Below are 21,799 nucleotides of genomic sequence, written 5' to 3' on the forward strand. Positions count from 1 at the left end.
CCAGGCCTGTGCCCTGACAGGGAATTGAACTGGTGACCTTTTGGTTGGCCAGTCAGGGCCCCCACACTCTTTTTAAAAACAAAAATTATCATTCTGAAATTTGCAGTTAAAAAGAGCCTCGATGAGAGTATCAGATATTTATATCTCGAAGTCACAGGGAAAGAAATTCAAGCTCCTCCTCCTAAAAGGATTTCGAGATGAAGAGGGGAGGTTTAGAGATGGTGAAAGGCCCCATGCTCCTCTGTGGCGCCATATAGCTTTAATTTCTAAGAATTTTTTTCATAAAAATTGCAAAATTGTATCTGTTATCATGTCGACAATAAAAATTCAGATACAAAATCATGTCTATAATTTACAATGAATTTCATTCACTTAAGGATTACCTTGTAATTTCTGCTTTTAATTTGGTAAATTTTAACAGTTTCTCCAAGAGAGGGTGCATGTCAGGCCACTTCCCTGTTAACCCCAAAACAAAGGCCAAAGTAAGGAGGCAATAGGTATTAATTCGAGAGCCAGAATACCTATCGAATCGGTGAACACTGATTCAGACAGAAACCCCAATACTGCTTCAATTAGAAGGGAAAGTAGGGGGTGTTTATGAGGAAGGGAAGGGGAAGAATTACATCAATAGAAGGAAAGCACTTGCATAGGTGCGGATAAGCTAACGTAGTGATCCAATTCTAAAGAATGTTTTTAATCTTCAGTTCCTAGTCATGGTATTTGCTTTCCTGTTATCTCTGCAAACAGTTGTTTGGAATACAATGGCTCTTTAGGGCCAGTCCAAAGGTTATTTTGCCCAGTGTTAACATTCGGACAGTCTGAGGAGATGCGCAAGGCAGTTCCTCTGGGATGGCACCTCCGACTCTGTTTTAAAGTGGCTCTGTTTATACTGTTTTTCACACCCCAGAGAAGCCAGTGCTTCTATTGTCAAAAAAAAAAAAAAGTCTTAGGAGGTGAGACTTGCATTTTATTTGGAGGAAATTTGTCCCTGGACAGTCAGTTGCTGGCCTCAGCCAGGTGGGAACGGAGCAGCTTGACAAAATAGTTGTTTGCAGTTAAGATTTTAACCTTTGCCCATCTTAGGAAATCCCACCCCACTTTTCTGTTAGGGAGACAGGGGCTTGTTGGTGTGCTTGTAGCACATGTCACCAACCAGGGTGACAGGTAGGAGATTAGATGTTACTCTCCAGCAGCAGCTGTCATGCTTTCCATTTGTTTAGTTTATTATTTTTTAAATTAAGTTTTAAGTTTTTATTTATTAATTTGAGTGAGAGCGAGCAAAAGAGAGAAATGAAGGGACAGCGAGAGACAGAAGCATCAATTTGTTTTTCCGCTTATTTATATATTCATTAGTTGATCCTTGTTAAGTGCCTCTGCTCTGGAATTGAACCCGCAATGTTGGTGTATAGGGACGACATTCTAACTGAGCTACCCAGCCAGGGCTTATTTTATTTTATTTTTTTATTTTAGCAGCTTCCATTCGTGATCACAGCAGGGTCAGAGATATGGGGTCAGGCCGTGGGTTCCCCTGCAAAGAACCACAAGAATGTCTAGTCCAGCATGGCCCAAGCAGTGACACGTAAGTGACTCACAAAGTCAGGAGAGGCCTGGTGGGACTCAGGGAAGAATTCCCGTTCTTCCAAAGATGCTCTGAAGCTAGTCTTAGAGTAGACTGATATGTCTGTTACATTATGTATGCTTCCTTCTCTTGCTCTCCCTTTTTAATCAAAGGAGTTCAAGAAGGCAATGGTGTCAGTCTAGATGAACAGATTTTGGTTTGCACTGTACTAACTTTTTCCCCTTTTTAAAATTGATTTTAAAAATGGGAGAGAGGGAGAAACATCAATTTGTTGTCCCGTTTGTTTATGCATTCATTGGTTGATTCTTGTATGTGCTTTGACTCAAGATGGAACTCCCAAACTTAGAGTATTGAGAGGACAATCTAAACCAACTGACCACCCGGCCAGCACCATCACTATATTAACTTTTATGTGTATCTACCTATATGGCAAAGTGCTGCTTGTTTTCTGCTTATGGCTATGTTGTCTTTTAAAATAACATTTGTGCCTTTACTGGATAGCTCAGTTGCTTAGAGAATCATCCTGATGAGCCAAGATTGCAGGCTTGATCCCAGTCAGAACACTTAAATAAATGAAACAATAAACCAATGTTTCTCTTTCTGTCTCTGTCTCTCTTGCTCTTTCTCTCCTACACTCCCTCCCTCTATCTCTAATACCAATAAAATAAAAAATAAAATAAAGTGTTTAAAGTGAGCAAGTTTAAAGATGATTAAATCAATAACAATACATGCGACACATACATATGAGACAAATGGTAAAGGTGATTGGAGCTTCAAGGTGGCAGATGAAAACATATGAAGCTGACAGGAAACGACTGGAGTCAGCAGGCCCGAATGAAAACTGACCTCAGTCGCAGAGGAGTGTGCCATGGGCCACTTCACTCTCCGAGCCTTAGTCTTCTCAAATTAAGATTATTTAGTCCACTTACTTGCAGAAGGGTCTTGAGAATGAAACATTACATCTATAAACATTCTGGCTGGAGTAGAATTCCCATTGATTATTTTATTAGTAGCAATAGTAATAAGTAGTACTACAAATGTACATTAAATACACAAACACTAACAGAAACTGTTGAGCAAAAAGAAGGTTTTAAGTAAATTTATGATTTTGTGTTGGGCCGCAGGCCACCGATGGAGTCGCGGTTTGGACACCTCTTTGACCCACCCACCCAGGATCCCCAAAACAGAAACAACTAATTTTAACTCCCAACCCTGGTACTTTTACAGGGCAATGGATCAGTTATAGAATGACTGACATGATGAAATTAACTTGATATTTTTGACCCTAAGAGAGAAGGGAAGTTTTTGCATCTGCTAGAGTTTCCCCATTCGCGTGTCCCCGCGCTGAGCTGGTTAAAACTCTCCAGGTTCTTTCTTAGAATTAAGACAGTTCTTTCCAGAAACGCCTTTTCTTGCGCAGCACCTCGGAGTTGGTAGTGACAGGTAGATTTTTTTTGACATTTACTTGGTTGCTGGTTCTTGGCTGTTGCTATTATTTATTTTAAAACTTTCAAACAACTCCTAATGCACCTCCTTTTTAAATGTTATATATATATATTTGCTTACACTATTACAGATGTCCCCGTTTTTCTCCTCCCCCCTTTATTTTATTTTTTAAGAGAAGTAAACGTTTGGCTTGTTTTAAAATTAAGTTGTTTTGTTCTACCTGTGGTATCTGCCGCGACCGCCAAACGCAGAGGCAACTGCACAAAGGCGTTCATGGTTTGGGGGAAGGGTTTTGTAACTGCAGCACGGCACCCAGGAGGGGCACGGCTCCTCTGGCCCGGAGCTTCCGGCTCGAGGCCAGGGCTGTGGGACCCTGTTCCGTCAGGTATCTGTCCCGAGACTATCGGTTAGCCGTGTGGGGGTGGGGTGGAGTGGGAGGGCGCGTGAGAGAGGAATGCGAACCCCGTCCCCGGAGTCCCCCTTTGGCTAAATCAGGCGCGTCTCTTCACCCGGCTAGGAGCTTTAACACGCACTTGCGTCGTGGTACTTTCGACCAGCCAGGCAGACGGCGACCCCAGCCCCATTTTGCAGTTGAAAAAACTGAGGTTTTAAGTGGTGGTTAAGAAAAGTGCTGAAGGACATCCGCCGAGTCTCTCGAGGACAGAACCCTTTCTGGGGATCCATCCCTTCGTGGGCACACCCCGTCTCCCAGGGCCGTTTGCATCTCCCAGCCGATCCGCCAGTCTCTGCAGTGGGGGTGGGGACAGGGAGTTGACCACCTCGCCAACGTATTTGAGTCACCGGCCCAGAACCTCGGTGGTGCAGGCAACACTCCCTCAGCGTCGCGGACTCGGCCCTGGGGTCCCTTCCGTCGGCAAGCTGTTCCGGACCGCTCAGCCAGAGCCCAGCGCTCCAGCAGCGCCCTCGCCTTGGGGTTGGGTTTCATCACTGCCCTCTGGATCCTGCGCTCCTCCGCGGAGGAGCCGCGCGACTTTACTGTACTCCCTGCCTCTGCTCTACGGCTCTAGAAGACGGGCCGGGTCCCCTGCCTAGCCTAGCCGCAGACCACCCCGCCCCGCCCCCGAAACGCGAAGCGGATAGAGACGCCACGCCTAGACTAGGTCCCCGAAGCTTGGAGAAGGAGAGCTAGGAGCGCAGGGGTCCCAGCTCTCCGCGCGGCACGCCATCTGCCTGGGGCACCGGTACGGCCCCGCCAATCAGGAGCCGGGGCGGGGCAGGGGGTGTGGCCTCGGCTGGCCTGGCCCGGTCTCTAGGGCTAGTGGCCTGGGCCTGGGCGGGGCTGGAGGTGCGGCCACGAGGGCGGGGCGGGTCAGGGCCCCCTCTGCGGCCGGAGCGGCTGCCCAGCGTCAGTCTGCTCTCGGTGCCCAAACCGCCAGCATGACTGACGCTTTGCTGCCCGCGGCCCCCCAGCCTCTGGAGAAAGAGAACGACGGCTACTTTCGGAAGGTTGGTGGCTTCGGGCTGGCGGCGAGCTGCGGGCTGCAAGCTGCGGGCTGCAGACTTCCTTTCCCCCTGGCGATGGAGGGGGCTAGGGGGCGTGAGGCTGGGTCGGCCAGGCCAGAGCTGGAGGGAGCCTGCTGGCCTGGGGCGCCCTGGGGAGGAGGCTCGAGTGAGGACGGGTGGGGCAGCCGCTTACCCTGCCGCCTAGAGCAGGTGGCTTCCGGGGCTGGGAGGGTCGCCTGGGGCGGCCCCGCGCAGGTGCGGGCGGTGGATGGGCCGGGAGGGTGCGCCTGGGGAAGGGACCGGGTCCTGCGCTGCGCTGCAGGTTAGGAGCCGAGCGCTTGGCGGGGCCACGGCTGGAGATAGAAGAACCACCCCGGGTGTCGGGGGGCGGGTGGTGGAGGTTGGCGGTCTTCTTTTGCCTCTAGAATGCTTCCAGTATCCGTTTCTTTGATTGTTTAGAGGGCAGGAGAGAGCTGCTGGTGGGAGGTGACCTCGGGCGTCATCCCCCTCCCCAAGTCGCCTGGGGCGTGAGCGCGGCAAACGCGGGATTTATTTGGTTGTTGGAGAAACCCGGGGCGAGTGAGGGCTTCTCGGGAACTTGGCTTCTCCAGGAGACTCTCGGTACACACACAGGCCTCTCGCCCTGGAGATACCAGTCCACAGCCCAGTCCCTCAAAAAACAACCCCAGCCCGCGGAGCGGGGTTGGGGGTGGGGGTGGGGCGCTCGGGTGCCCGCAGGTGGCAAGGTTTGGGCTATAAAGATACTTTCTGAGGCTGGAGTCACAGTGACTCCTTCCACCCTTCCTGCAGGTCCCTGAGAGTCTAAAATAGCGTTTGGAGCTTGGCCAGGTTTGACTGGATGGGTTGACTGTAATTGTTTTTTTATTTTTAATAAGATACATGACCGAAAGTGTAATTATAAATAGGAAGTGAAACTGTTTCCACAGAACAATCGATTCTTAATTGTTAAAAGCCTAATGATCCAGTGGTGAATGGACTTGGCATCTTCCTTCATTTTCCTGGTGAGGCTTTTGCTCTCTGCTGAGGAGCAGTGGCCCCAGGGGATGGTGGGGACTGGAGGGAAATCTGGAAACAGGTAAGGACACATTGGAGAAAAAATTTTTAAGTGAATTGCTTTTAGCATTAAAAAAAAGTAGTTTTAAGGTATATTTAAGCTCAAAGATGTCATTATGGAATTACAGGATTATAACTTCTAATTATGTGTGGCATTTGGGACAGAGGATCACAGGCCACAGAATTACAGAAGGAGGCAGGGCCTGGGAATCACTAGATCTTGTTCCTAGGGCCTCAGAGCCTGACTGCCACCCCCACAAAATTGCTCTGTAGCCTCCAGCAAGTTGCTCCCTGTTTCTGGGACTTCATATCCTCCCTGGATTGTTTCTCTGAACTGGCGGAGGCCTGAACCAAAGCACCTTCTGGGGAAATGACCAAGGGAGGAGCAGAAGAGATGGAGAACACCCGTGAGGGTGATGTTCCCAAGTCTTCCAGAACGGGTTGTCTGGCGGGAGGATGTGCACAGGAAGGAGCAGATGGCCAGCGAACCCTGAAAGGATGTGGAGTTGGACGTTTTTAGATGCAGTTTCTGTGGTGGTGGGTAAGAGAATAATGGGTGCGAACTAAGATGAATCACTGGTTTACAATGAGAAGCATCTTTTTGCAAAGGAGGCCTTGTAATGATTATTGTGCTACATCATACAAGTCCAAAGAATGTTCTTTGTATGAGGAAATAAAAGGTGCCGACGTTGAGCCCTTCCTGATCTGTGATAGGAGCTCCTTGACCTGAAACAAATACTCCTTTGAATGAAAGTAGAGAATGGTGAAGAGGGGGAGATAGAGCGCATCAGGTAGAGCGAAGGGCATGGACAAAGGCTTGGAATTGTGAACGCTTGTGATGTGAAGGGGTAAGTGCTTCCTGGATACACAGGAAGAGAGCTGGGGATCCATCAAAGTGTTTAATGCAGGAAGAGGCATGTGAGATTCATGTCACAGAAGATAACTTTGACAGCTAAGTTGTTGACTGGCGGGGTATTGAGAGGCAATGGTGGAGCCAGGCAGGGAGGAATTAGAGTTGGGAACCTAGGGGTTAGCCCCCTGTGATCTCCATTTTCTCTACCCTTCCTACTCTGATACATGGACTATTGATGACTTTTCAGTCAGTTATATAAAGTGCTGTTTATACCACTTTGTGGCAAAGTGCCTCACCACCCATCCTGCCTACTAGCTTGCACCCCTACCTCAGACCAGAGGCAGTGATCCCAGTGAGGAGGCTGAAATGAGGACCTGAACAACAGCAGTGTCTGCAGGGAAGGGAAGAACTGATGGACAGGATATGGTTGGGAGGTGGTGCTGACAGGAATCCAAAGTATCTCCTTAGGTGTCTGAGTGGATGGTCATGTGCCTCACTGACATGGGGGACCACGGAGGTGGGTGTGGGAGCAGGTGGAATTGAGGCCCCCATGTGGTGGTCCCAGGAGGAGTTGACTCCATGGACCTGGTGGCCCTGAGAGCACCCTGGGTGGAGATGTGACTTGGGGGGGGAGGAGCACCAGTGTAGGATATTGTGAAAAAGGACCCAAGACAGAAGGGAATAGTACCTCCACTTAAGGGACAGTCAGAGATATGGGAGGCAAGCCAGGAGGGTGGCCACAGCTTGGAGGAAGCTGAGAGAAGAGAGTCTTTATTTTTACTTATTTATTTTATTCTCTTCCAAGGACGTTTTTTTTATTGCTTTGAGAGAGAGAGGAAGTGGGGTGTGAGGAGAGAAAGAGAAAGAAACATCCAGTACATGCCCTGACTGGGGATCAAACCCCAAACCTAGGTATGTGCCCAGACCAGGGATTGAACCTACAACCCTTTGGTTTAGGGGGCAGTGCTCCAACCAAATGAGCCACACTGGTCAGGGACTGGTTAGGGCAGAAGAGAGTCTTTTTAGTGGAAAGTTGAGGTTGACAAGTCAGAAGACTTAAGTCTTTTAGGATTTAGGGTTTAGATCTTTGGGGGCTGATGGTAAATGAGTGAATAGAGATTTGGGACCAAAAATTTGTGTGGCAGTTGCAGGGGGAAAAGGGCAGAGAAGATAGCTGTTGGAGGGAGATGGGGTTAGAGAAGAGAGAAGAAGGCAGGTTTGTTTTAGAATGAGGAAGTCTAGAGCCTTTTTAAAACTGAAGATGAAAACGTTTGGGTGGGCTGGGTTTGCTGAAGATTCAAGGGGTAGAAGAGAAGCTGTGGGGGGGACCCAGGAGGAAAGTGGGGAGGCCAGGATTGGAAATAGTTGCCGCATTTTAGCCGGGTGAGCCAGCCAGGAGTGGTGAGGATCCTTCAGGCTGGAGGTGCAGCCAGAGCATCACATAGCTGCTCCCCAAGCAGGCTCCCCTATCCTGTCTTTGGGCTTTTGCGATTTTGCCCACCCTTACAGGACCAAATTAGTTTCTACTAAATTTGAGCTTCTCTTTCATCCTGCTATCTTTATCCTACCTTCCCTCCCCTTCCTCTTTTCTTGAAAATGCCATTCTAGCCCTGTCTGGTGTGGCTCAGTGGATAGAGTGCTGGCCTGTGAACCAAAGGTTTGCTGGTTTGATTCCCAGTCAGGGCACATGCCTGGGTTGTGGGCCAGGTCCCCAGTAGGGGGTGCGTGAGGGACAACCACATATTGATGTTTCTCTCCCTCTCTTTCTCTTTCCCTTCCCTTCTCTAAAAATAAATAAATAAAATCTTTAGAAGAAAAAAGAAAACAAAAATGCCATTCTGCTCCATTCTTTCCAAAAGCATTTATTAAAGGACAGCTCTGAGCCTGATTGTTGTCAGGTCCTGGGGTGCACTAGACCCTGACTCAGTACGGGTCCTCTTTGCATTGGACCTCATGTCCTGCGGTGCCGAGCAGTCATAGGAGTTGGTATTTTGTCTGATAGCTGGGCCCATGCTTGGACAGGAACCGCCTTTTTTGCTTTAGTCCAGAAAGCAAAAAACAGGGAGGGGGGCAGTCCACAGTCCATATCTACAGCTTCAGGTTCATTTTGTGTGACTTGTATGTACAATGAAGACTCAATGCCTAGAAATCCACTGTGTTTGTTGGCTGGGCCTGGTCCCTGAATATGTGAGACAATCATTGGCAGAGAGGGAAGCCCACTGGTAAGTCAGGGTCTTCTTGGGTTGTGCATGAAACCAAGGACGCGAACACAACTTAGTCCCAGGTCTGGCACGGACATCCCCCAGTACAGACCCTGGCATCCTGGGCTGACAGCATGAGGTCTCTGGATTAAAAACAAAAAACAGAACACTGGTTTATCGCGATATGTTTCCCTTTTCTCTGGTTTCTCAGGGTTTTTTTTTTTCCTCTGTTTCTCTATGGTAATGTTTACATGAAACCACAGCTTTGTAAGATTAGCAAATTACAAAAATACAAATTACTTTCCTAAAAGAATGACCAGTGGAAATGGAACTGCTTTTCCCCAGATTTCTGTGCTCATCTTAATGAAAGTCTTGGAAGAATGTGTGTTCTGGCGAATGCAGAGTAATGCAGGCTTCCAACACACTGCATCTTGAGAGCAGGTCCCGTCTCCAGGGCTCTCCAGGTGTTGTGGTCCCAAAACCTTAAGTAAAACCTACTTGGTTTTTGGCCAAAAAAAAAAAAAAAACTAGAGAAAGCCATTGCCCGGGACTGTTGAAAGGGCCTAAACGAAAGGGTTTAGCACTGTGTGGAAGAAGAGAGTCGGCACAAGTGCGGCATTGTGCATCCTTATCTCTGCCTCTGCGTCCTCGGGGAATGCTAATGACCCAAAATGAATTTAGCTCCATTGTTTTTACTCAAGAGCTGGAGGAGAAGTTGTTTCTTGTTGCTGGACAGGGCCCCTAGGTTCACCGTGTCCTGGTTTATGGCCGCTGTTTACTCTGTGCCTCCTGGAGCCTCTAGCACAGAAGGCAGGAGATTGTTTTTTTCAAACCCAGAAGCTTCTAGTTCTTTCCCTGCACCATTCATCTTAGTGGGGTGTAGTTTCATGTGATACACGTGTGTGGGGAAGCCTGCTGGGCCGATCCGCAAGGCACAGGTCATGGGGGCTCGTCAGCTCCGGCTTTACTGGGTGGGGATGGTGTCCCTCCAGGTATTTGGACCCATCACCTTGGAGCCTTGAATATTTTCCTGTGGGGAGGGGAGGGAGGAGAAAGGATGTGACGGATTGTGATGCTGTCTTCTCCCTACCCCAGACCCCACATGGTCAGAGACAAGTCCTAAAGCCCAGACTGCATGCACCCAGGCTGACCTTGGTGACGGTCTGCCTCGCTGCACTGGTGCTCACCGACAGCCCAGAGGTGTGTTTGACAAATACCTTCTCACAATGTGGGATCCTGGCCAGGAGGGGTCCCCTGGCAGAAACAGAATTTTCATGGTGACTCAGAGGAGAGTCACCCTGATGAGCTGTAACACTGTAAATGTCCCATGCTTCCTGGGGCTATTTGGACCGATTCCAAGACACCACCTGATGAGACCGAGCATTGGCTTTAGGCTGATCACCACTTCCTCATTTGGCTCAGGTACTAGAGTCTTGTGACACAAAGCCTATGTTGGAGGTGGCCACAGAGGACAGTGAAACTGCAGGTGTAGCCCAGCCAGAGGACCGAGTATCTGTCACAGCAGACAGCAAGGAGTGCCAGCAGGAGTGTGGTCTCCAGCTTGTAGCCCCAGACAGGGAGAGAGACCTTCTAATCTGGTCAGACCCAGAGCTCACTGTGGCCATAGGTCCTCAGAAAGCCCCAGGGTTCAAACTGGGTTGTAAGAAGGAAAAAGGCAGGTGATCGAAAGCCACTTAAGAAGTAGTTATCTATAAAAGTAACAAATAGCTGTAGAAAAGGTCACGACGGAAGTGTACAAAACACACATCCAGCCCCCACCCCACCCCACCCTACCCCACACAGTCACCCTCCCTCTAGATCAGAACTGTTAGCTGTTGGTGACTATTGGTTGAAGTAAACAGGTCATTAGTCCAGTTTGATTCATGGAAATTTTAGTGATTGTAAATCTTTGTTATTCATTCAGCATGCTGAAAAATAACTGAGTGGCACGCAGTAGGTGTTTATGAAGATTTGTAGAACTGGCTGAAGGGATCCTCTAGTTAAAGGTTACAGCTGAGTGTGGACTTGTATTGTGCGTGCATGGGTTGAGGTGCTGGAGCACCTAAACCTCGGCTTGCAACCCTGGTGGAGATTCGGGAAGGGCAGGAGGGCTCTTTACAAGATTCATGCTTTAAATTTTATGGATGTGCAAAAGCTGGGTTCTGTTCATCCAGCCTGCCCTGAAACTCTAGTGTGAGGTGAAGAGTTAAATGAAATGTATGTGTGTATTGCAGGGTATTGCATATTATTTATGTGTTTTCTGGTTGACAGCTTCTAGCTAACTCATAAACAATTCTGTTTTCCAGTTTGGTGTTTGAGTGAGAAATTTTGTGACTAGGAAGGAGTGAGAAAAGTAGAGAAAATATCTGCACTAGAGAAGCAGCAAAAAGCACCTGCTCTCCCGTGCCCCGTGTGATGGTGTCCAGCCAGGAGACCCTGCACTGGCATCCCTCATTCAGTCTTACTTCTGGCCTGGAGACCCCCAGTTCACACTGTGTCCTCAATTTGCTGCAGATACATCTACATGTATGGGCTGCATCTGTGGCTGCATGTAAGAAGGACCCCACTGGTTCTCCAGGTGGGGTGGGGGTGGGGGTGCCAGGCACCAGGTACTGCCCAGAGCGGGCCCCTGGCCTGGGAGGAAAGACTGATCTGTTCCTTCTGTGTCTGCCCTCCTGGTGGCCTGGCCTATTTACCTTTCCAGAGCCAATCTCTGCAGGTGTAAGTTAAGTATCCTTCTCTTTCAAATCAAGTGCCTCCGGTTTTTGCCAAGGTGCTGTTCTTCCATACTTGTTTCCCAGCTGAGCAATTTGACTGTACACTAAGGGCATGCAGGTGTATGTTGACGAATATAGTTTTCACTCTAGGTGGGCTTATTCTAAGTTAGGACTTTTTAAGTTGCGGGTGCCAGAAAAATCTAATCCAAAATGGCTTAGGCAGATAAACACTGGGAAAGCATCCCTAGAATGAATTTCTACTTGCACTGAAAAGGAACAAACTACTAAGTGCAACAATATTGATGAATCTCAAATATTGGGTGGAATAAGCCAGACACAAGAAAATATATACTTGTATGATTCCATGTATGTGAAGTTCTAGAACAGGCAAAAGTCTATGGTGATAGAAAGCAAAGTTTTGGTTGCCTGGCAGTGATGGAAATGCTCCATTTTTTAAAAATTGGGGCAGTGGTTACACAAGTTTATACATTTGTCCAAACTCAATGAACTATACAGTATTTTTCGGACCATAAAACGCACCCAAGTTTTAGAGGAGGAAAATAGGGAAAAAATTTTGAAGCAAAAAATGTGGTAAAATATTTAATAACATAAATAACATAATATTTCACCAATGTAAATGTAAACAGAACTCGACAGCAGCATTAACAATCATTATTCCTCCCAAACTGTGTGTGTGTGTGGGGGGGGCGTTGCGAGGAGTGCGTCTTATAGTCTGAAAAATATGGTACTTAAAATCTATGTATTTCATTATATGTAAATTATACCTCAGTTTCAAAAGTGAATGCATTGGCTCTTGTAACTGAGGAGTCCAGAGGAATGGCTTCAGGCCCAATTTGATCTAGGGCTCAAATGGTACCATCAAGATTCAGTTTCTTAGCTCTATTCCCCTGGGGTGGCTTCATGTCTGGGGAGACACTCCCCTGCTGTGGTAAGGTGGCTACCGCTGCCCAGCCCCACGCCCTGCAAGGTTCACAGCTGACAGGGAAAATGAAGTCTGAAGGGTTCTGATTGTCCCTTGTCAGGTGCTCACCCTGAACCAGTCTCAGGACCAGGGGCCTTTGATCTTCCAAATGTCCTGGTGTGAATCAGATGTTCTTCCGCTTGGAAAGGAGGGATGAGAGTGTGGATTTACCACGTCTGACCATCCTGGGCTGTGAGGAGGGAGAGTAGAACACACGTCCCTGTGCCCAAGGGATGTACAGGGATGCTGGGCAGCCCTCAGCCAGGGAGCCTGTGAGGGGTATCTGGGTATTGGCAGGCGAGCTGCCCCAGCATTCCCACACATTTCTGCTGCTCACATTGCCTCACGGCCCGTCTTAGAGTGCCAGGACGGTCACGGGTTCAAGTCCCGTGCCCAGCCTTACTGCCTCTACTTAACCTCTCAGTAGCTCACTTAACCTCTAACCCTTAGAGTGTGGGATCCGAGATTCTGGCTTCATGTCGGCTGTCTGACACATAGGAAATGTGCACAGAGCTAGTGATGGAGCTGAGGTTTCACTTCCCCTTGAATTTTGGCTGTTGGACTGTCCTTCCATGTTCTGAAACTGATGCAAATACCCAAACTTTAGTGTGGTGAGGGAACCCACAGAGCCCACACAGGGGAAAGACTCACCTTCCTGTAAGGCTTGCAGACAGTGATCCTGGAGGCTAGGACAGTTCAGTTGCCCTTTCCCGCTCCAGGTGCCCAGGCGAAGCAGGGGCTGCCCTGGTCCCTGGCACAGACTCCAGTGTTGGAGCACCTCTACATCCTGTTGTAAACCAATCAAGCACTAAGAAGTAGGCAAGGACTGTGGGTGCCTACCAGCAGAGAACCTCTAGAAGGGGCCGGTGGACGTGGATGGCTGAACAGCCTCTGGTGATCTTGGGGGTGGGGGTTCTGTCTCGCTGTCTTGCCCAGATTCACTTCTCAAGGCTCTGGGAAGTTTCCCAATAACCCTTGGGCGTTTCTGGTGTCTCCAGCAGTCCCAGCATTCTTACTTGTCAGTAAGAAGTAATTTCATTTGTGTCCAATTACTCAGTCAAATCTAATCCTAAACATTCCAATGTCTTATCTAGAAACTTGACCCCACATCTGTGGGCTGGTTAGGGTGTAGCCATTCCAGGCCAGCCAGAAGTTGGGTAAAGTGTAGGAGCAAGAAAAGTTCTTATCCATGAGCTGGAATGGCTGCTTATCTTAGCTCGGGGAATGTACATAAAAGAATTAGTTGTTAAAGCTTCTCTGTCAGATGGAACACTGCTCTCATGAACCATGTAATTCTGCGTCAGATTGAACTATCCCTCACAGTAATTTTATGGCGTGGAAAGGAAAGAGGCTGGCAATTATTTTAGCCCTTTAATATTAAATTAGCTTAATGTTAAAGATGGTTGAGTCATATCCGAAAAAAGACCATTAATTTCCTGATTTTTATTTTAAATCAGGAATCACTTAATTTGAAAGATGTTGACTTTAAGATCATTCCAACTCAGGTTCTGAATCTCTGTGTGCTTTGAAATTGGAGGGCTGTGTAGGGGACAGGTTGGTGGCAACAAGCTGGGAAGTGAGAAGGAGAAATCTTTGTGGGAGGAGAAACATAACTTGTTTCTGACTTACTTGTCCAAAGGCCACTGATATGGGGATCCTTGAGAAGGTTGGGGCTGGAGATAAACCACTTCTCCCTCCTCCAGGTGGAGGCCGTGGGTGTGGCGTGGACAGAGGTGGGGGAGCGTGGGTGTGTGAAGAGCTGCCAGGGCAATGACGCAGCTGGAGAGAAGGGGCGGTCCTCTCACTCATACTGCCCACCAGCCCTCCCAGTGCCTCACGCAGCCCCACCAGTGGGCAGAACCTCAAGATAAGCTTCACAAAGGAATGGAGCCTTCCCTCACAGCCCAGGGTTTCTACCTGCTGGGTGGGAATCAAACTTTTATTTGCATCTCAAGCTTTTCAGAATGAAACATTGTAATCCAAATATCCCAGGAAATAGTGGATAGAACAGGTAATTCATTAAGAAATTCGAGTGATCAATAATATGTGAGAAAAAATGTTTACCTTCACTAATAATAAAGGCAGATTGGAAGACAAGGGTACCTGTTTTTGCATATCATCTTGGCACAGGCCTTGACTGGTATAGTTCAGTTGGTTGGGCATCATTCCATAAATTGAAAGGTCGCTGGTTCAATTCCTGGTCAGGGCACACGCCAGGGTTGTGGGTTTGGTCCCTGGTTGGGGTGTGTGCAGGAGGCAACTGATCATTGATTCTCTGTTGAATCAATGTTTTACTCCCTCTCTTTCTCCCTCCCTTCCCTTCTCTCTAAAAGTAAATAAGTAAAATCATAAAAAATACCCAAAACTTGGCACAGATTAAAAATAATACTTTTCAACTCTACAGATAAGTTGAGACAAATAATCCAGTTTAAAAATGGGCAAAAAACTCTGGCTGGTGTAGCTAAATAGATTGAACCTGGATTGAGAACCAAAGGGTCACCGGTTCAATTCCAAGTCAGGGCATATGCCCAGATTGTGGGACAGGCTCCCCAGTGGGGGCCACGTGAAAGGCAACCACATACTGATGTTTCTCTCTCTCTTTCTCCTTCTTTTCCCCTCTCTCTGAAAAGAAATAAATCTTTTTTTTTTTAAAGATTTTATTTATTTATTTTTAGAGAAGGAAGGGAGGGAGAAAGAAAGAGAGAGATACATCAATGTGCGGTTGCTGGAGGCCATGGCCTGCAACCCAGGCATGTACCCTGACTGGGAATTGAACCTTCGACACTTTGGTTTGCAGCCCGCGCTCAATCCACTGAGCTATGCCAGCCAGGGCAGAAATAAATCTTTTAAAAAATGGGCAAAAAATCTGAATTGATATTTCTCCATGTATACAAATGGCCAATAAGCACACAAAAAGATGTTTGACATCATTAACTCTCAAGGAAGTGCAAATCAAAGCCACAATGAGATAACCACACCCTGTGGGTTGGCTGTAATAAAAATGATGAACAATAACAAGTGCTGGTATGGATAAATTGTAACCCTTCACACTGCTGGTGGGAATGTAAAATAGTATGGCCACTTTGGAGAATAGTGTGATAGCTTCTCAAATGGTGAAATATAGAATTAACCATATGACACAGCAGTTCTACTCCTCAATATGTAGCCAAGAGAAAGGAAAGCATACAGCCACATGAAAAGTTACACATTAAATAAGCAACCTTATTCACAATAGCCAAACAGTGAAAGCACCCCCAAATGCCCACCAGCTGACAAATGGATGAATACATGTGGTGGATCTGTACAGTGGAGTGTTGGTAAGGGACAGAAGGGAGTGAAGGACTGACATGCTAGCTACATGGACGACCCTAGAAAACAGGATGCTAAGTGACAGAAGCCCAGTACAGAGACCGCATTTGGTATGATTGCACTTATATGAAATGTCCAGAATAAGCAAATACCATGTCTGTCCAGAAATATGCAGCCATATACTATGAAAAATAGAGACTTTTATTGAAGAAGATACAAGATACAAGAAACATTGTACATAGGACAGTGATGCCTCAGTCCCCTCCAAAGTGGGCACCCTGGGACCTCACACAGTTCTCCTGATTGCTATCAGCTGCCCTGTCGTATTTTCCTGAATCTCACCGAGGGTCCGAAATCTCTTCCTTTTCAAAGGTGATTTTAGTTGTGGGAAAAGTCAGAAGTTACAGGGTAACAAACCTGGGCTGTAGGGCGGCTGAGTCACCTGGGCAATTTGATATTTTGCAAAAAAAATCTCTGCACGAGGTGTGATGCATGAGGAGGTGCGTTGTTGTGATGAAGCTGTCAATCACAGTTAGTTGCCCATAGCCACAGCTTTCCGAATCATCCCAATACTAGTAGTTTCCATGGACAAATGTTCAAACTTAATACAAAATTTGATACAGATTCATTGCTCTACATGCTCAGTAATTTTGAATGTGACAGCCACACAATGTACATGCTCACTCAACAGTGTCTACCACCCCCACTGACTAGTACAGTGAAGTCGTCATTGTTCACACATGCACATTCCAATCTGTTCTCCTTGGCTGCCAGGGTACATCCATGTAGTGCAAACTCTCAAACTGTTCTTGTTATATTTAACAATGGCTGGAATTTTTCCGGACAGGCCTCACATATACAAACACAAAGTAGATTAGTGTTTGAGAGGGAGGGGACAGAGAATAGGGATGCTTTTCTTTCCTGGGGAATAATTGGGTTCTGGTGTGTGAGGGTCCTTAAAGAGGTTAGACCCCATCACACTGCCCTAGAAATAAACTTAAAGGAAACACTTGAGGTTTATAAAGCTTCATGGTTACAAGTATACATCAAATAATTATATAATAGCAGATGCTTGGAAACAATCTAACTGTCCAACTATACGGAAATAGTAAATCCTAGAAAAGGAGTAGCCCTGGTTAGAGCATCATCCTGATACACCAAGGTTGTGGGTTTGATCCCCTGTCAGGGCACTTACAAGAAACAACCAGTGAGTGCGTAAAAAAAGTGGAGCAACTAATTAGCGATTCTCTCTCTCTCCCCCGCCTTCCTCCCTCTCTAAAATCAACAAATAAAGAAAGAGGGGGCAATATTATACAATCATTAAAACCATTGTTTTGAGGAACATTGCGTAATGAAGGAAATTTTCGTGATAGACTGTGAAGTGAAAAAACGTGATAACCTTTATGTGCCCTGTGAGGAAAGGGTTAACACAGCAGGCCTGAGGCTGCTATTCCTAGGAAGACTTGTTTGCAAGGTTGCTGCCTCCCACCCACGCCGGGCCCCCACCCTGGCTCTCTGGAGTGTTGCCTCCATCCCCTAACTGACAAGTTTGGCTTACAGTGCCTAGACTGATGGTAAAAACTACGTGGTTTATAATGAACACCTGCTTTCCGTCTGGAAGCCTACAATTTTGGAGTTTCGGTACGTGCTGGGCAGGAGGGTGTCTTTATGACCAGCCCCCAATAAAACCCCTGGGCATTGATTCTCAAATGGGCCAACCTGGGCAGAGACATGGTATCCCTGTCGCTGGGAGGAGAGTGTTCTCAGTGTGAACTCTCACGGGAGAGAGCAAGCACAAGGAAGCTTGCACTCAACTCCTCCGGATCCGCCTCTGTCTCTTCCCCCGTGAGCCATCTGTGCATCTTTACTCAGCGGCCATCAGAAGTCTTAGCCATGAGTGCAACTACACGCTGCATCCTGCGAGTCCTAGCGAGTCTCTAAACGCGGGACTCATCCCGGGGACTCCCGACACAGCCACTGATGTGGAAGAGTAACGTGTATACAATACCCGGGGAGGAAAGAAACCAATTTACCGTGGTTGCTCTGGAATTGTGTTATAAGTGGCTTTAAAAAAATACTTTCCAATATTTCACGTATTTTCCATGTTGTTATTTTTATTTTCAGAAAAATTTAGTTTTAAAATCATTTTCTGTTACATTAAATGTTGTCATTGATTTTAGAGTGACTGACCTCTGATGGGGCATCTCTCCTTGTCCCATAGGGTTGCAATCCCCTTGCACAAACTGGCCGGAGCAAACTGCAGAATCAGAGGGCTGCCTTGAACCAGCAGATCCTGAAAGCCGTGCGGATGAGAACTGGAGCAGAAAACCTTCTGAAGTAGGTGTCTGCTGGCTCCACGGCCTTGGCTGGGAGCCCGGCCTCCCCCGAGGCCTGCCATCTATTCCCTAAACTTGTAGGCCTGCCCAGCTTTCTGTCTGACTCTTGGTTTTAGCTCTGGGTTGCCTTCTCATTTCTGGCACCTGGAGCAGACCCTTTCTTGGCTGGAACTTGGTTGTGTTAGAGACCGGTATTTCACCCGGCCCGTCCATGTGTTTAGGCATACAGGGGCCCTGGGGGATGTCCAGCTATTGTATTCATGTTTCTTTTCTCTGCTTTCTATGGGACACATCTACTTCTCTACTGCCTAGCACTGTGCCTGGTCTAGAATCACTACTAGTGAATGCATGTTGAATGTATGAAGAAAAGGAAGGCAGAAGGAGGGAATGGGGGTGTTTCTATTGCCAGCATCCATCCCTCCAATGAGAGGGGCCCCATACAACCCCAGACTCCTGGAGCAATTATTTATTATACTCTGGTGGTGAAATGGTTACTTATCAAGCATAGAACTCGGTGAAGCCTCCCCTGTGTCACAGGCAGCTATGGCCCTGTCCACACCCTTAACTGTAATGCAAGACCACGTGCCAGCTTCCTCTCCTGAACTTCCTTCAGAGTTCTAGGGCCAGCTCTTGTTGGCCCCGTGCTGCCTTCTGTACCTGGTAGTTGAGGCAGGCACGAAGTGAGACAGATGCCTCCTGGAGCCTCTGAAAGAGACGTGGAGTGCTTGCAGGAACCGGGAACCCGGAAGCCTGACAGGGAACCCGGAAGCCTGGCAGCGTGTGACTGTGGGTGTTCCCAGTGGTTCAGCCTTGGGGAGCCCAGGTGGCTCAGGTTGGTAGGCAAAGCAAATACACCCAACCAGGTATTTATAAAGGAGCCACAATACTCTGGTAGTCACAGATACATGTGATTGCCTGGACCAACTCCTCCAATTAGGGGTGACTCTCCCAATCATTCAATAAATAGGAGGTGGGTTTCTGACTGCGAACTTGGGCTAAATTCATTTCCAATTCATCTGCATTTGCTCCTTAGGAGAGATCTCTGAGATAGTAAGTAGGGAAATAAAAGGTGCAGGGCAGCATGCTCTACGTTTATTTTAAAGGACTTGCACATGTGCTTTCGTTTGTGCACAGACTATTTCCAAAAGGGATGAAAACAGAAGCTGTTACTAGAGTTGGCTCTTGTGAGCAAGACCAAGGTTGGGGGGAAGGTGACTCTCCTTTTCATTCTACTCCCTTCAGTGTTTCAATGCTCTTTTACAAAGTACATGAATTACTTCCATTTATTTTTATTGTGGAATACTGCAAAGGCCCGGAAGAATCATAGAAGCAACCCCCAAAACAGGCACTGGGTCAGGAGCGACAGAGCCATGCCTGTGTGGATTCTGTCACTTGTGGACTGGCTGAGGACACAAGTCCGGGGGTGGCCGAGCGTCTGGAAACTCTTCTCCAGCTACTTCTGTAACAGGACGGAAGGGAGGTTGTTACTGGAGGTGATTGGGAAAATATTTTAACGTTTCACCTTTTCAAATGTCTGACAGTGTTCCTGTCCCCAGAGAAGGCTGGGGACTGTCCGGTCCACAGCACTGTGGACCATGTGCAGCGGCTAATGCAACTCTGGAGAGGCCTCTGTTTTCAGGAGGGCCTGCCGTGTGCTGGGCTGGCTGTGCTGGCAAGGCCGCAGGCACAGTCCCTTGGTATGCTGTGGCTGCGGGTTTTGACTGACACTCTGACAGGCCACCTCTGTCTATGGCTTCCCCAGAAGTGGGCTATAATGGATTTGCTTATTCATTCACCCACAAATTGATTTGTTGAGTACCTACTCAGTTCAAGCAGTGTCTGAAATATGAGGATAAGGCTGCAAGCAATTTGGGTAAGACTGCTTTCATGATGCTTAGTCTCTTGTGGGGGGACCCCAATACCCCAGTAAACAAATCCGATTGTGTCAGAAGGTGGTGTGTCTAGGATGCTGACGAAAGGGAAATGTGATAGAGGTGGCCGTGGCTTTAGAGACAGAGGGTGGTCAGGGAGGCCCTCTCTGACCAGGGGATTTGGTGTTTCTAAGGTGGGAACTAGGCCAGTTTATCTGTCTTGCTCTGTTAATGACACCAGCAAACAGCCTCTCGGAGGCCCCTCGGCTCAGGCTCGCTGTGCAGTCAGTCGGCAGTGGTCGTGCTGGCAGGGGCGCAGGCAGAGTGGTGTTGTTAATGATTCTCACGGCAACCTAAAGGTTCAAAGTGCCCCTCTCTGGAGAACGTTGTCAAAGGAAACCCCACAGGTATTTATTAGTCGGACTCCACAGGCACCAGTGGTTTCCCGAAAACAAATCCGGCAGTTAGCCGGCAGTTAGCCAAGCCCAACTCCAGCCCGGGAGGAGGGGGTGGGGGTGCACTGGGCTGTGGATGAGGTGCCTGGCCCTGCTGGGAAGGAGTCATTTCAGTTGTTAGCTGGGCACTGCTGCGTGTCTGTCCGCTGGTCTGTTTTCAGGTTCACACATGACCCATCAAAGCCCTCAGATGAAGGTAGAGCAGTTGGGACATGTTTGGGGCAGGACATTGGAGAAGGTGTCCCCCGAAGTGCAGAAACGCAAGGGTCGAGGTCCTTACCTGCACTGGTGAGAGGGTTTCGAGGCTGGGCAGGTGCTGTGAGGAGCCAGGCGCTGTGCCCCTTCAAGGTCTGCTCTGGTCTGTGTCAGCCAAGAGCCCATTAGGTTCCTGGACTCTGATTAGGAAGATACTGGCTACTTTAAATACACTTTTGCAGGCTAAGCAAGGATAATATTCTCTCTCTTTTCCCTGCTCCCTTTTCCTTGAGAAAAGCTGGGGTAGAAATGTGATGATGTTTCTCTGAAATGGAGACAGTCTTCATGAAATTTAAAACAAGTTGCCATATAGTTCAGCTTTTATTCTTCCTTTGAACAAGGGTAGGTAAGTCGTTTCACCTCTTTGGGCTTCGTGGTCCCCTCTCACACTGGTTGGTAGCTGTTGGGCTGGAGCAGGGGTGGGCCACCCTGAGGCCTACAGGGTCGTGGTGGGCATGGAAAGCAATGAAGGGTGGGACTGGTGCTGTGAGACAATGGGGAGTGGTAGGGACTGTGGCAAAGTAAAGGCCATATGAGTTCTTTGGAGGGGACACAATTTGCCCTATTTGGAGGGCAGAGCCAGGGTTGCCAGGTCTTCAGATTTTTGTTTTTTTTTTAGGAGAAGCTAGTGATCCTACCTTTTAAAATTGTTAATCTTCTAATAGTTGAATTTTTAAATATTGGCAGGGGAGGGAAAGTAACGCCCTGAGACCCAAGTGAACTAGTCCCACGGATCTCTAGTTTGTGACCTCCAGACCGGAGGGTCATGAGACTCTGGGCCCGGGCAACCTGGGCTGGCTTTGGCCACAACGAGAGTGACTTGAGGGTCACGACTGCTCACACTGTCATTTCTGTGGGGGCTGGTGTGTGTCTGTGCAGTGGGGTGGGTGAGCTCTCCGAGCCTTTGGAGCCTGTTGCAGCTCTGCAAACTGCCTCCCTCCATGAGAGATGAGCGGGGGGCAGATGTCCCATCCGACTGGCTGATCTGCTGCCTCATCCCGTTACCCACACAGGGCACCAGGCAGCGTGGGCTCCAGCCTCCCTGAGTCCCTGGCAGGGCAGGATGTGAGGTCAGATGGAGTAAGGCCAAGTTGCTCCAGTAAGGCCTGTGAAGCTGGTGCAAGCCTGTGGTGCTTATTCCTGGAGGGACAGTTCTACTAAAAGATTGGGGAAAAATGACACTAAAACAAATGGAGATATATGGGTTGGAATGCAAAATTCACCTGCATTTTTAAAGATAAAACATGGGGATGATCA

General features: G+C 48.1%; 1 protein-coding gene across 1 annotated transcript in view; it reads left to right on the forward strand.

Moving 5' to 3' along the window:
- Window positions 1–4,339: 4,339 nt before the first annotated feature.
- Window positions 4,340–21,799, forward strand: part of RHPN2 (rhophilin Rho GTPase binding protein 2) — a 52,545-nt gene continuing 35,085 nt past the window's right edge. Inside the window, 2 exon segments of the mRNA XM_028529436.2 lie at window positions 4,340–4,492; window positions 17,847–17,962. Coding sequence (XP_028385237.1) covers window positions 4,424–4,492; window positions 17,847–17,962 — 185 coding nt within the window. The 5' untranslated portion in view covers window positions 4,340–4,423.

This window comes from Phyllostomus discolor, chromosome 12, assembly GCF_004126475.2.
Source record: "Phyllostomus discolor isolate MPI-MPIP mPhyDis1 chromosome 12, mPhyDis1.pri.v3, whole genome shotgun sequence".
In the NCBI taxonomy this organism is placed as follows: domain Eukaryota; kingdom Metazoa; phylum Chordata; class Mammalia; order Chiroptera; family Phyllostomidae; genus Phyllostomus; species Phyllostomus discolor.